The sequence below is a fragment of the Montipora foliosa genome, chromosome 11, assembly GCF_036669935.1.
Source record: "Montipora foliosa isolate CH-2021 chromosome 11, ASM3666993v2, whole genome shotgun sequence".
NCBI classification, from domain to species: Eukaryota; Metazoa; Cnidaria; class Anthozoa; order Scleractinia; family Acroporidae; genus Montipora; species Montipora foliosa.
Window position 1 is genome coordinate 19297071 of NC_090879.1, and position 15000 is coordinate 19312070.

At 39.1% G+C, this 15000-nt stretch overlaps 3 protein-coding genes across 3 annotated transcripts in view; all 3 read right to left on the reverse strand.

Annotated features, from left to right (window-relative positions):
* Positions 1–6359, reverse strand: part of LOC137976776 (histone deacetylase 2-like) — an 11834-nt gene extending 5475 nt beyond the window's left edge. The window contains exons 1-13 of the mRNA XM_068824120.1: positions 6263–6359; positions 6022–6134; positions 5792–5909; positions 5346–5420; positions 5122–5260; positions 4606–4747; positions 4256–4348; positions 3286–3394; positions 3051–3191; positions 1169–1277; positions 872–930; positions 337–420; positions 4–108 (exon numbers count right to left, since the gene is read on the reverse strand). Of these exons, the coding sequence (XP_068680221.1) occupies positions 4–108; positions 337–420; positions 872–930; positions 1169–1277; positions 3051–3191; positions 3286–3394; positions 4256–4348; positions 4606–4747; positions 5122–5260; positions 5346–5420; positions 5792–5909; positions 6022–6134; positions 6263–6314 (1339 nt within the window). The 5' untranslated portion in view covers positions 6315–6359. The remainder of the gene's footprint in view (positions 1–3; positions 109–336; positions 421–871; positions 931–1168; positions 1278–3050; positions 3192–3285; positions 3395–4255; positions 4349–4605; positions 4748–5121; positions 5261–5345; positions 5421–5791; positions 5910–6021; positions 6135–6262) is intronic.
* Positions 6360–7999: 1640 nt separating this feature from the next.
* On the reverse strand, positions 8000–10957 carry LOC137975803 (reticulocalbin-2-like). The gene is made up of 5 exons (XM_068822995.1): positions 10523–10957; positions 9714–9908; positions 9123–9298; positions 8901–8994; positions 8000–8518 (listed from the first exon to the last, which is right to left on the reverse strand). The coding sequence occupies exons 1-5, from the start codon at positions 10836–10838 to the stop codon at positions 8247–8249; spliced, it is 1053 nt and encodes a 350-aa protein (XP_068679096.1). The 5' UTR covers positions 10839–10957; the 3' UTR covers positions 8000–8246.
* Positions 10958–12005: 1048 nt separating this feature from the next.
* Positions 12006–15000, reverse strand: part of LOC137975996 (uncharacterized) — a 3718-nt gene continuing 723 nt past the window's right edge. The window contains exon 1 of the mRNA XM_068823238.1: positions 12006–15000. This exon is cut by the window's right edge and continues 723 nt beyond it. Within this exon, the coding sequence (XP_068679339.1) occupies positions 12980–15000 (2021 nt within the window). The 3' untranslated portion in view covers positions 12006–12979.

The following is a 15000-nucleotide window of genomic DNA, read 5'->3' on the forward strand; positions in this document are numbered from 1 at the left end:
TACGCTTGTTTCCTTCCTTTGCTATGTGTATATCTCTTCTATTATCTCCTTCATCTTCCGAGTCTGAGAATTCTTCTGGATTAGAAATATGCTTATCTGACGCCCGCACTACAATGTAAAGCATCAGTCAGCCAATGGTAGCAATACATGTACATGTACAGTAGTCTCAGTGTAATAAAAAAAAGCTGAAAAGTATCTAATGTTCTTTTCCAGTAAGAATGAGGCTCAGCCCTTTTATCTCCAAGAGCACCACTTAGATCAGAGGTTTTGTTCTCAGTGGCTAACACTAGATAATTTCACCCATGACTGAGTTTACAGAATTATCAATGGGCTTACTTGAAATTCTCTTCTCAGATCCCATAGGCATGTCTTCATCTTCGTTGTCACTTTCTTCTACTACAGGTGCATCATCAGGGATAGCTGATAACAATTAGAAAACAACATGCAAGACTTACTATGTAAGAATCTGAACTGGGTCACATGTCTCACACACATTTTTACAATCTTAGAGAATCAATACAACAATGTAATTTAGTATTAATTATACATGAAAGATATTGCTCATTGAAAAATAATTAATTCATGTGCATTGGTATCTTTTTTCACTGAACATTGATCATTTTATCACAGAAGTTTTTTAAAAATAAAATTACAACACTATTGACTTGTATATTGACAAATGACCAAAAAATCATCAGTGGAAAGAATGGAATATTGGTTTCAAGATTAATAGTGTGAGAAATTCATACCAAACAAGGAACATTCCTTATGACAAAAACAAACTAACAAAACCTTAAACACAGCAAGTCATAAAAGGCTAGAAATGACGATGAACAAAGGCACTAGTATATATGTATCTACATGCACTTACGGTGCATCTGAACTCCAGGTGCATGGGGCAACATACGAAGGTTTTCAAATAATCTTTGTCTGTAAAACAGGGAAATCAAGTAGTAAATAACTAATAACACAGTGCTACACAGTGATACTCAGCCTGTCAATTCACTCTTTAGAACAACATTACACATTTGAGAAAAGACCAGCCTTTCAGACAATGTTTAGAGTCAATGTTAATTTAGAAGTGGGTCAATCAGGTTGATCAGGTGGAAGGGAACTTTGTCAGGCTTTCTTATCTGTAACAATGGAAAAAACAACTTTTTTTTCTTACTTGATCTTTTCCAGGTAATCATTAGTGTTCTGGTTTGCCATGTTCGATGGACTGATATGCAGTTTGAAGTCTGGGCCAAAGTACTCAAAGTAGTCATTATAAGGGAGTTCTGCAAAAATAAAAATCAAGTACAAAAAAAAACATGGTGCCGTCAGTTGATTCTAATGCATACAACTGACACAGAGAAAGAAACCAAATCAATAGTATCTGTTATTGTTGCTGTTAAAATTGGGCAGGTGAAAAAGTAGGACCAGATCAACTAAGATCGCTCACCTCTGATCAAGTGAAAGACAGTTTTGTAAGCCAAAACTATTCAGCATTTGCGCTGATTTAACCAAGGTTAGCTTAAAGATTAGGGCTAGGATGATTTCTGGAGGCCTTAAGGTGATTTCTTAGGGTGCTTTCCATTTGACAGAACTGACTGGCCAGAAAGGGCATTTGGGAGGAACAACTCTACAACGCCTTCAAATTAACAAACCTCAAGGATGATATATACTTTTCCAAAAGAACGTGAGGGATTATCGTGCAAGTGTTCCTTCAAATTGTTGCATTTTCTTTGCAAAATGACGGATTTGGCCGGCCAGTTCTGACAAAAGGACAGCGCCCTTTGTAATAGAAGTTGTTGCACGCTTTTCTTTAAACTTTTCTCAATTGTTTCCTACATTATGGTAACTCGAAATGTGCAAGTAAAAAAATAGGTCACCAAGCTCGTTTGAGAGATATTACTTGCTCAAGTTACTCATTTAATCATTGCAACTTCATCCATCAAGGACAAGTTTGTTCCATCGGTCCACGCTACGTTTTGCAGGAAAAGCAAGCACAGCTTTGACGTAATTCTTGAAATAACAAAACAGGTGTGTTGTTTTGTTCAAAAGGAGTAATTTAATGTTGATTTAAGGCACAGGTACACATCTTGAAAAGGCACTGACTACAAATATTCCTCGGGTGTGTGATCTCGAGGAGACAATTTTGTGTCCACGAGTGATGGCTACGAATACTTTTTCCCCCGTAACTTTTTTTTCTGACGTAAATTTTTAAAATTATTTTTACAACACAAAGAGGAGGAGTAGGAGAATAAAATTATGCCAAAAAAAGATAGGTCACCAACCTTGTTTAGGAGAAAACAGAAAGCAAACCAAGATCAACCCCTTGGCAACACGTCTCCCCGATAGTTTCACTTTCACTATCGGACTGAAATGACACTTTAGCATCATCAATGCTATCACTCGACTTTTTGTTTTGAGAGAGTCTTACATGTTTCTTGCTTTGCTCTTTAATGCTGTGCTCTGAAAACGGCCATTCATCTTTCTAGTGAGCTTTTCTGCACAAAATGTCGCCATTTTGAAATGTTTTTGGTCATGTTCCATAATTATATCAATATTCACACATGGCAACGAGTCTTTATGGTTAAATTTAAAAATTGTTTTGTTTAGAAATATCCGTTGAGACTTGTAAGACAAAGAAAACAGAACAGAGCCGTGAAATTTGACCATAAAGCCTCTTAGCCATGCCTGAATACAAATGTGGTCTACGTTGTGTTACCGGTATGTGCAGAGCAGGATGCGCAGTGCAATACTAGGGAATCACCTTAAATCATATTTTTTATGTCGATCCAAGGTGAGCGGTCCAACTTTTGTACTTGCCTGTTAAAAATTATTTTGGCTTCAGTTACCAAATTTCTTATTCAAGTGTAAGCTTCTCTTTGTTTGGGGAAGTTCTGTTCTTTTCTTCCTCATGTCACAAATTGCTGTTTTCAACACACACATCATGCATTCAATGATGCACAATGAAAATCCTTCCAAAAAGGACCAGTTTCTCCACTGAATATTGTTTGGGAAATAGCCAGAGAAGTAAATTTTTAAATTTACAATACTGTCTTTACCATTTGCAATGTCTGAGTCCAAGGCTACAGCTGTCTCAAATGTCCAGCATCTTGCCACATTTCTTATTGTATATCCACCTCCTCCAAGAACAAGAAGGGGAAGGTTGAACTTCTTTACAAAATTAACACATTGGGCATGACCTGTATAAATATCAGAAGATATGTGTTAATACATATTGTTTGAGGCCTCTCGTGATAATTATGCAGGGGAATTATTTGTAAGAAAAACAATTACCTTTGAGGGAAAGATTGAAACATCCAAGTCTGTCACCGGCCAAAGAGTCAGCACCACACTGAAGGACGACAGCATTTGGTTTGTATACCTCCATCACTTTGGAAACAACCTAACAGCAAAAAGCAAAATAAAAACATGCACTGAAACTCTAGTATTCTGACTTGAAGATCACTTCCTATGGTGCACAAGCAGCAGCGTGGCCCAGTGGTTAGGGTGCTTGCCTTGAGATCCGGGGATCCTAGTTTCAAGACACATTCTGACCACTGGGAATTGAATTTGTTCCTGGTAGTCCATGCTTCAACTTGTCAGTTGCACTTGTAAATATACAAAAATTTTGGTTTTATAGACAGAGTCGACAATGTAAATTGGCCACCATACAGAGATTCTAAAAGCTGATGTTTCGAGCGTTAGCACTTCGTCAGAGCCAATGATGAAGGGCTGATGAAGAGCTAACGCTCGAAATGTCAGCTTTTAGAATCTCTGCACGGTGGCCAATTTACTCCGTTGATAAAACCAAAATTTTCGTATACTACTTCCCCACCGATGCAGCACCACAGTTTCTTTAGAAACTACCCCATCCATGCACTTGTAAATAGCCAACTAGCTTTCCTCCGGCCACTTGTGATTCCTAACAGTTGTTGTTGAGTGTTCTGTTCTGTCATGATTATGTCTCGTTGGCCTTGAAAAGCCCCTAAAGGGGATTGGTCAATTAAGTATGAATTGCATTATTGTATTGTACCATAATATTATTACTATGGTGTAGCATATAAAATAATATATTATTATAAAACAACAACTCTTCTGGAATACTGTGCCTTGAAATGCTATAAAAGAAGTTTTGCATTAAAAACAAAAGGATTAGAAAGGGAGACTCAAAAGGGGACCACAGAGACATCCTATGTTTTCTTATTTCTGACAAGGATCAATCAAATTGATAAGGAACAGAAACATGATGACTACTTATCCTTACAGGATTGAAAATCTGTTCATAGGATTCATCATCAATTCCATCTCTGAGAGGAAAATTTACAGCATAATATTTTCCTTTTCCAGCTCCAATGTCCTGTAATCATAGATTAAACTGTCATCAAGAATTCTTGCCATAACAGAATAACATGTTCAGTTTTAGAATCAAATCCGTTACTGTATATATCTATGGATGAAATTATATGGAAACTAAAATGCAGATGAAAAAAAAGTTGCTCAGACTGTAACTATCTGTATCTGTAAATGGACTGCCAGTTTAAGAGTAGCACATTCAGTTGCAGTCTAATAACATAAGTAAGACCTTTTATAAGTAGCGTTGAATGCAATACTCACCCTAAGATCACCTGTTCCAGGGAAATATTCGCCATATTTATGGAATGATACTGTCATAACACGATCAGTAGTGTAAAATGCTTCCTCTACACCATCACCATGGTGAATGTCAATATCAATGTACAACACACGCTGATGGTACCTGGACAATGGATGAGGACATAGACATCACAAACATGTGGGACATTTTAATCCATGATAGACATGTGTAATACTTTGTACTTTTCCAAATTCCACAATAAAGGGACTAAGTTACAAGCAAAGATTTAAAATGCAATCAACTAATCTGCTAGACAGCTACTAAAGAAATACATGTATACGCTTATTTGATCAAGTGCTTCCCTAAATACAAAAAGGGGTCTACCAAGAACACCTATGAGCCAAGACTTAAACCTAAAACCATCGCACCCCTACTGCTTGGTCAAGGTGCTTTGCATGATCTTATTTTTTTTAAAGCTCCAAAAATGAAAATCAACAGAGAGAATCAGAATGGATTCGCAGCAATGTGTTGCTTACTTTAACAACTCAAGAATAGCCAGAACAATGTCATTAACGTAACAGAATCCTGATGCTTCAGATTTCTTTGCATGATGTAAGCCACCTGCCCAGTTGATGGCAACATCTGTTTGCTGTTTATTGAGTTTAACTGCCCCCGCTGCAAGTAAAAATAAAAGATGAGATAAAAGAAGTAAAGACTATGACTTGCAGGGTGTTCATTGAAAATAATAACATGCACTTACCAATAGAGCCTCCAGTTGAAAGCTGACAAAACTCAAACAAGCCATCAAACACTGGGCAATCCTCTCCAACATTAACTGACAATAACAATAAAAAAGTGGCAGCCAAAATTAACTTTAACTTCCTGAGCAAAAATAATAAAAAACCTTAAGCAGACAACATTGTTAATTTTGCCTAATAAGAATATGATCGAGAGGAAAAATCACGTAGAAACATATGGGAAGCAAACATGCCATGGAGGGGGTGTCTAACAGTTTGAATTACTTTTGTGACAAAATAAACATTCCTTGGATTTAAAATGTCTTTGAAAAAGGTCTCATCGCTCACCTAAATCACAGTTAACTGATGAGATCGGTTAGTCCTTGGAAAGGTCAACTTCGTTCAGCGAAAGAAAAGTGGGAGAATGCATGGGAAAGTATTAACTGGTATTGTAAAGTGTTGTACTCACATCTTTGCATTTGCTTCGTATATTCCGACATATTATCAGGTCTGATCGTTTTTAGGAATTTGATGTAATCATCTGAGTGATATTTAGTCATCTCATCCAAGTTTGCTTTGTGTGGACGCTTATAGGAGAAAAACGTGAAAAGATGAAAAGACTGACAAGAAGTTCGACATACACGTTCCTGTACCAAAATGACATTTCTTCGAAAGCAAGATTATACGTTGTGTACTTACATAGATCTCCATTTTCCTGTACAGACCATAGTTCAAAAGCAAGTTATGGGTCATTCGGATTCGATGCGGCTTCATCGGATGGCCCTGGCCATAGTAGTAGTTTCCTATGTCACCTTTGTTCAGAACACCAACAAAATTAGACAACATACACGTAAAATGAGCGTTCAAACTTCACCAGATATGTTTTCAGTGACTGATCTACCGGTGGCTAAAAATTGTGAAAGAAAAATCTAACCCTTACCATCATAATAGTAACAAACTCTTTTCTTTCCACCAGGAGTTGTGTACGCCATGCCGGCTGGTAATTCTTTGCTTCCTCGGCGCGACTTTGAAACAACTTGGTCATGTGACCCTTTTCCGCCAATCACCTGTATTATTTCCCTTCAAATTATTAATTTACATTACTTCTCAATAGCGCATTCAGCTATTGAGCCATTAATGGATAATGATACTTATCCCCAAACAATAAAATGCACATCATGACGTTTTTGCCAAAATACCAGTATGTCGTATACAGCTCAGAGCTGTATGTGATCTGACGCAATTATTTGTTTGTAATTTTCATTAAAAATTTCAAAGCACAGTCCTTCTGTCTTCCGCAATGTAAGGGTGTTGAGTGTTCTCTTTTTTTCAACGGTCTTATTTACTAAGAATGTTTTCGTTTGCGTGGGATAAAAAAAAACAGTCTCGCACTTCTTGCTGAGCTCATGCAAGAACAAACTCTCACTACCCATCTGGCCTCAAAGGTTTCTAGTATCCGAGCTGTAAACTACGTCCATAATTTGCAAGGCATTCACGTAAACTGAAGACATCTTTTCTTTAAAAATTTTAAAGCAAGTTTTATGAATGATTGCCTAATGCGTTTTCTTTGCATCAGGAAAAAATTTCAACTTCCTAAATCAATTAATGAATTCTGAACTTCTTAAAGTCAAGGAATGGTGCGACATACTGAAATTATCAATTAATTAGAAAAAACAAATTTTATGATCATAAAGTCGCCGCAAAAGAGAAATGAAATTAAAATCCAACTTGCAATAGATAGAGATGGATCCTACTGTTCATTAGAAAGGAAAGATCATATTAAATACCTACAGTAGGTGTTTTAATTGATTATTCACTAAACTGGAAATATCAAATCTCGTACGTCAAGTGAAGAATCGTGCGTAATGTAGGGATTATATCAATCTTACGACATAACTTATCCTTGCAACAACTCGGAAAAGCTGTGGAAACACTCGCCTGCGGCTCGTGTTCCCACAGCATTTCTCGTTCTCCCAAACTTTCAATAGTGTTTCTATAAATCGATAGAAACACGGAAAGTGAGAAAATCGACTGGAAACGAAGGAGGAGATTTGCTTCGAGAAGTGGCCAAATCAACCAATCGGCGCGCGTATTTTCTTGGGACTGTTTTCTACATGGTGGTATAGTAGACCAAGGAGAATAGGCCATTTCCGAGTTCACGTATGTCTCCTCTTCAAAGCGAGTCTAAGTGCGAAGTTTTTGTGATCGTAATTAGTTCTACTTTACATATGCATGAAAACTAATTTTCATAACAAAAACTTTGCACTTAGACTCGCTTTGAAGAGGACGCCGGCATGAACTCGGAAATGGCCTATTAGTTGAGAGAGGAGGGCGTGGCATCTGTGTGAGGACAGGTATGAGTGATTTGACCACCTCTCGAAGAAAATCTCCTCCTACGTTTCCAGTCGATTTTCTCACTTAATAGATCGTTGCCTCTTTACTAGTTTGCAAGAGCTTACGCTTCGTTCATATTTAATGGTATAGCCGCCACGAGAACAAAAACGCGGAGGAGAATGGACTACTGCGGCAGAAGGGACTGGTGGAGCGAGTGGTAATCAGTGGGGAAAATGTTGTGTGACACCATACTTAAAACACCAGCATTGAAAGGGGGACAATTAATCGTTCGTTCACTCAGGCGCCATTTTTGACCCACCTCTCAGTACCCAGTAACACCACGCACGTCTGCTAAAGTTTATTTGTTTTAACTTTTTTACAATACAACTAACTCTCAAATAGTAAAAGACGATAAATGATAATCGTGGCCGCGAGGCCTTTCAAAGAAAAGCACGACAAAATGGAACGTGGCGTTTGAAGTTTTTAATGTTATGCAAGTTTTTGAAAGCGGTTCCCTGAATGAAGTCCAAAAATTAGATTTGAGGTTGAACTAAATGCTTTGACACCTATTTTTAAACTTCACTGTAGTTTTACAACTCATCGTGATTTGAATCATCTGCTTCGTCCTCGATAAAGACCTTATAGTTCTTTTTAATTTCCTCCATTGATAATTTGCCGTCTTTGTCCTCATCTGCTTCCTTGATGAGTGTTTTCGGTTCTTCAGTGGAGAAATCATCATCTGGGAAAAGCCAGAGTTTCATTTCTTCCTTGTCAAGCTTGCCGTCACTGTCTTTATCGAAATTTGTTTTGAAATCTTTTTCCATTTCTTCTTTAGCATCATCATTGATATCACTGAAAGTGGCTGCAAGACAAACACATCCGTCAGGAGTAAGTAAATGAGCACAAGGACTGTCCAAGAGGGCGTGTCGACGGATCGCAAAGAACCGGCCGAAAGAATTACCTGTTTGATGAAACGTTCTGCTTTTTTAGGGTGGTGATGAGATGTATAAATTACCACCCCTCCCCCCAACTCCCCATAGCTGATAATCGAAATTGCAGTACCCCAATCATGTTTCCATTCTCGATACAAGACCATTTTGAAATCCCTTTCTTACAAGGTGCTCTTCAATTGAATCTGAAAATAAGCACTTTTTCTTGTTAGGAAACGTTCCTATAAAGCTAAAAACATTAACAATCATTTTAGATGGGAGAGCAACCAAAAAGGTGTAGGAACATTTTCTCACCCAAATATTCTTTCTTGGAAATCTGCCCGTCTTTGTCTTTATCGTGTTTTTTGAGACTGTCTTGTATTGTAAACTCTGCCATTCTGGGATTATCCTGCGCGACAAAAAAAAAGGAAAATTTTTCAAATTTTAAGTCACCTAAGAAGTGCGGCAAAGCGATCTACGTAGCTTATGATTGGAGATATAAAAAATTTTGTTCTTCGCAAGAGCAATATCACTCACCCCTGGATGGTAGAAGGCTAAGTATTCTTCTAAATCTAATTTGCCATCTCCGTCTTCATCAGCAAATTTAAATTTCTCTTCATCCTCTTTCATTTGTTGTTTGCTGTCTTCATCTTTGCCATCGTCGGTGAAATGTCCCTTCTTGAATTCCTCCCAAGATACTTTGCCATCTTTGTCTGCGAACAAACGCGACAATATAACGTAAATTAGTCATATGATAGGTACGAGTCGGTCAGGAGAAGTCATATGACACTGAGGTACGAGTCGGTCAACGGAATAGACATGGCAAATTGGTGGAAGGTACGTGCTCTGACTGCTTCGCCAATCCGTACTTTCCTCCGGTCCCCAGTGGTTCAACTACAGAACAAAATATATTAGATGAGAGAGAATTGCGTTCCCTTCCCCAGTCCTCACACGTTAGAATTTCGCTCCCAATTCCCCACTCAAACAAAATGGAAAAACACACTTGTTGGTTCTCTTTTTCAATCATTGCCTACGACAAGAATTTGTCAGTTCCAGTGAGAAGGACTCTCCGGCTCCACAGTTTTACTACAAGCCGTTAGAAGCAACACATCACGCGGCGGTGCTAACCTTCATCGTGCTGTTTCATTGTTTCCAGGACTTCTTTCCTTCGGTACTCTTTCGTTGTCACATGGAACCTAGCTCTGATCTCGTCTTCCGTAAGGAAACCATCTTTGTTTTGGTCCACTTCATCTTTTATTAACTTTAACAATTTTGTTTGCGCTTCTTCGGGTGCGAGCCCTTTGAATTCTGTGTAATTATCTCCTGAAAAAAACAAAGTCGAGAGGTTGACTAACTCACCACTAAGGATTACAAGGAATGTCGGAGACTGGGGCGAGGCGCAATTGGTAGATTGTAACCTGCTGAGCGCGGTTGCGCACAAAGAACCTGTTTGGTAGTACCTGCCATATCCTGCCTATGTCTTTATTGCTTGTAAAACGTTTTTGTAACTTTAAGGCTTTACATTATTGATATGGTTCTGACCATGTCAACAAAGAGGATCAGATTTTCAAGGCACCATTTTAGTGTCAATGTCTTTTGTACTGCAATTTTAGTTCTGCCCTTTCCTTTTTTAGGATTTGTTCGTTTTACTACTTCATTGCAAGAGCATTTTTGGCCATTAGATAAAAAGACGGCGAATTTTAAAACAATTGATGCCAATTTCAAAGTTCGTCATGCTTGTTTTTCTTTTTTACTTTTCAATCAATGCCAATCAAATCAATAAAGTAAAACCAAGGTGCACTTCATCTTTCGTACTAAAAAGAGAGTCTCACCGTTTCGGTGCCATGGACTATTTTTTAATGTAAAATACTGGATTTATGACTTCAATCGTAATTTTGTGTGCACATAAGGGCCTTTTCTATACTAGACTGACTTACCCAAGAAGGCATCGTGTTCTATGCTTGCGCCCTCAGTTTCGTCTCCATCATCTCCTTGACTTTCGTCTTCACTGTCCTCGTCATCACTTTCATCTTCAGCGTCATCATCATTATCGTCATCATCATCATCTGTTTCTTCTTTCTCTTCATCCTCTTCTGCGTCTTCTTTATCTGGATCCTGTTCGTCCATTTGATCTTCAGGGTCCACATCGTGTTCGTCTTCCGAATGCCCGGGCGGCAGATCATCGTGAGAAACCGCTGTGCTTAGAGAAAGTGCTGCTGAGAGGACAAGAGCTATCCACCACCACCGAGACATTGTAAAAAAATCGCACGCTTTGCAAAAGGCTCTTGCGTTGTGAAATGAAGATCAATATCAAGGCTTTGTTCTTGAAAGGAACTAAAATTTAAACAGCAAGGTGCAAATTTTTGACACGTGTGTTTGAAGTTTGGAGGCAGTGCGTGCCTTCACTGGAGTGGTACGTTAACCATAACATTACCAGCGTATTTGCGATTTACGAGACTTTCAATCAAATAAGTACTCGTGTTTATAAATCTGGCATCGTTTTATTGGATCATATAACAAGAAAATAAGTTCGCATTTGTGTCAATTTAGATTAGTACAATTAGATTAGTCTCCATGGATTTAGGTAACATTTTAATGAACAAAAATTTGCCTCAGAGCCATCAATTTGGTCGTGTTTTAGGAAATGAGCAGACAGCCAATTCTGGATCGGGAGGCCAGATCCTGAGATCTCACACTGAGCTATAGCTTCTATTTCAATTTAATAAATAACCAAATCAATGCGCGCGCTCTGATTGGTCAATCAGCTATGTTTTATTGTGTCAGTAAATTCATGGAAAAATCGCGCGTCTTCTGAATTATTATATAAAAGCAATAGACCTCAGGTTTCTACGGTTTATAGGCATGATAAACCACTTGGGATATTGGAAGAACACTGGAGGAATTCGTAAATCACAAGCCTGCGGCTCGTGATTTACGAATTCTTCTCGTGTTCTACCAACATCCCGCGTCGTTTATCAGCCTATAGACCATAGAAACTTGTGGCCTATTGCTTAAATGAATCTCTTGTTGAATTTACTCTCACCGCAAACCAAAACTAAATACGATCACAGAACCTCGTACTCAATAAGCTTTAAAAAGCAGCCAACACATTGAATTTGCAAAAGTAATAAATTTAAAAGGAAGAAAGCAATAATTATGACGCATGATCAGAGCAGGCATCATGGCGTAAGCTTCCACCTCCATGCTTTCTCCTTACATATATAGCCTCTCATTTTTGGGATGCAGTCTGGGATACTACAATAATTAAAAACGGTAAATCAGTTTACTCCTTCTTCTTCAACCTGCACTTGAAGGAGAAGTAGCCGGATGAGCCGCCGTTCTCAATTGAGGTGGAGGTAAGTTAATTAAGCGCAGTTCTCACCAATATCAAACTTGGTGTTTTTTTTTATTTGAGGAATTAGAAAGTGCGCGAGTAACATACAAATTTTTACTACAATAGAAATAGAGTTTTTGTCGTTCAAGTTAGCAGCACTGTTCTCAAATGGTTTTCTACCTAAAAACAACGACGATTTACAATTAATAAAAAAAGTTGTTTAAGTCCATTACCAGGTAAGATGTTAGCTGAACGCTTAGCTTACACATCAAGCTGAAAATGATTCAGTATAGACTCAATACCAAGCTGTTCAGCACAAAGCTTTCCTTCCCGGTGGGAAGATAAAAAATATGGCATTATATGCAGCCCAGAATTTCGGCTGTTATTTAAATTTTCTGCATCTTTATATAATCCAAGATTCCACCTTCATTACATTTTGCGCGTGAGCAGTGTTTAATGCCACACCGAATCCTCCCGCATTCAAGTGGCGAGAATAGATGGCCGTAATTTAAATCGAGCTTAATTTAACGGAAATCAAAAAGTCTCAAAATATTGGAATAAAACTGATTAAAACAAAGAAGGAATTTTTAAGAAAGGGACGCGCTCATTCCGCTCGAGAGCCCGTATTCTCTCGGTTTTGTCAAATGCAACTGATTCAGTCAGACACACCAATCTGAATGCCTCCTTGGCGTGTTATTGGGCCATCTGTTCTCATGTGTTGCGTTCTTCTGACGAGGAGTACTGGGGATTAAGACTTTTTTTAACATGCAGCTTTTTGCATTCTCTAGTCCTTTAATTTCAGTGGATTCGCATAAGACGCACCACTATTGTACTTTGGGTTAAGGTCCATGATTGTCTTTGTCGCAAATTAATTTTCGTCTTTTGTTTCTTTAACCAATCCTGGAACCGTTCTAGAGCCAAGTCCTGACCGAGATTCATTTGTTAAAAGACTGAAATGGTTTAGCTTTTGAAAACAAGTTTCGCTTGGAGTTGGTTCTGATACCTTCATTTTTTTTCCCTGATAAACTTCCGTCAAAGACAAATGTTTGCTTTTCACAACCTAAAATCCTTCGGTTAGGATGTCGGACCTCTTATCGACACCAATTGTAACACAGGTTGGATTTGCAGGATAATCATCTTCATCGACAAAATACTTCCTTTTGTTTTGCAGCCACTTCACAAACGATGACGAAATTGTATTAGTTTTTCTGACTGTTATGGCGTTCCACCGATTGTTGTACACGACTTGGCCATGATCGACACACGAATCAGCAAACAGTCCAAAATTTGATTTCTTAAACAGGGGAATCATGGCTTTCAGTGTAGTTTTCCTAAACTTTTTTATCTGTTTAACTTCCTCCTTTGAGCAAGAGTACGGATTAGAGGCACAGTCAATTTCCCAGATGTGTTTCAGTTGCCAAGAGTCATACAACGGATTGACGATAAACACTTTGCTTTTAACAAAAGATAAAAAGTACTGAGGAAAGATACACTTCCAAAGATCCTTCCCGGGCATTTTATCAACGCATTTCTGTGGAACACCATCGGTACAGTCGTGAAGCTTAAAAACGTTCTGCATCTCGTTGCGGAATTTATGTTGTCCCATTTGCTTGCGTGAGGATGTATCCAGGAAGAATCCTGAATCAGCCAAAGCGCGGAAGTGAACATTTTTCTCTAGTTTAGATCGAACAAAGTCGGCGTGCAGCATAACTGCAAGTCCCCCAGCAGATGTACCAGAAAACACCACATGCTTGGAGTCTTTAAGGCTCGTTTGCAAGAGCAACGCAGATATCGTAGAGTCTAGTATTCTAAATCCTCGGAAATACAGTAATGATCCCTGAAATTCTACTGGATCCGATCTGTTTCCAGAGAAAGACGACCCATCACAATAGGGAAGGAAGGCAACATTCCAGTTGTAGAATTTAGGGTTGTCTTTTTCACTGCTTGATAGAAGTCCACCTGGATTCAAAATGGGTTTAAAAAACAAGGAAGACCCCAAATGCATACGACTTCTGAACACGCAAGTTTCCTTAGTGTCACACCACCCCCCACCCTGCAGATAGATGATCCACTTGTTGATGCCCGTACCAGATCCCTGTTTCAAGTAGTATCCAGGAACAGATCCATCCAGACACACGGCTCCCTCTCGGTCAGCGTTTTGCAGTGGATGATACACGTACTCACGAGTGGACGGCGCGGAGGGTTGGTAAGTAGTCGGCTGCGCTTGGAGTGGGGGATAAAGATGAGGGTATGGGTTATGTACTGGGGGTGATTGCACTTGTGGGGAGTACTGAACGTCAGAGTGTGGCTGATGGGGATGCAGCTTGAAAGTTGCTTTGTGTACGTGGTGATGACGATGATGATAATCATGATGCTGTCTATGCCTCTTGTGAGGATGAGGTTTATGACGATGATGGTGATGATGATGATGATGATGAATCGGACGTTTTTTCACCTTTTCGGCCTCCAGCGTCACACCACTGACACTGCCGTTGAAGATACCGCTGTCCGCGTGATGGCTCAGCGCTCTGGATGCGTCTGCTTCCTTGCTTTCATTTGCCTTTTCATGCTGACTTACATCTAATTTCGCATGTTTGGCCCGCTGATCCGTAACATGCTCGTTGCTTTGGTTTCCCTTAAAAACATCAATGTCCAGCTTTGAGAGAATTTCGTTTACATTATAAGTACGAGACTGGACATGTTTCGAGTTTTTTTTAAGTTTCGTGCTTTCAACGTGTAAAAAACCTCGAAAAGTAGGCGACAGCTCTTTTTTCGCCTGATCAGGGCGGCCTATTTCGCTCTTGCTCTTCCCATCATCCTCTTCGTCTTCTTTGGGAATCAAAAGCTTGGCTTCCTCTTCGCTGAGAGAGTCGTCCAGTTCGTCGCTGTCATCATCGTCGAGACCTGGACCCAAGTCTCCTTCAGTCCCGAAATCTTTGAACAGATCATCGTATTCACCGTCCTCTTTCAACCTTTCCACCTTCTTCTTCCTTGAAATCTCACTGCGCCGTATGGAGTTCTTCATTTCCTCTATGGTTGGTGTCACTATCTTCACATTTCCCTCATTCCTATTACTCTTTA

What these genes read in the sequence shown, in the direction of transcription:
- LOC137975803 (XM_068822995.1), bottom strand. Translation starts at nt 10,838, where the DNA reads ATGTCTCGGTGGTGGTGGATAGCTCTTGTCCTCTCAGCAGCACTTTCT. An exon ending in AGAACACGATGCCTTCTTGG is followed by an intron (nt 9,909 to 10,522) that starts GTAAGTCAGTCT and finishes TGTTTTTTTCAG; the next exon opens with GAGATAATTACACAGAATTC. An exon ending in TAGCCTTCTACCATCCAGGG is followed by an intron (nt 8,995 to 9,122) that starts GTGAGTGATATT and finishes TTTGTCGCGCAG; the next exon opens with GATAATCCCAGAATGGCAGA.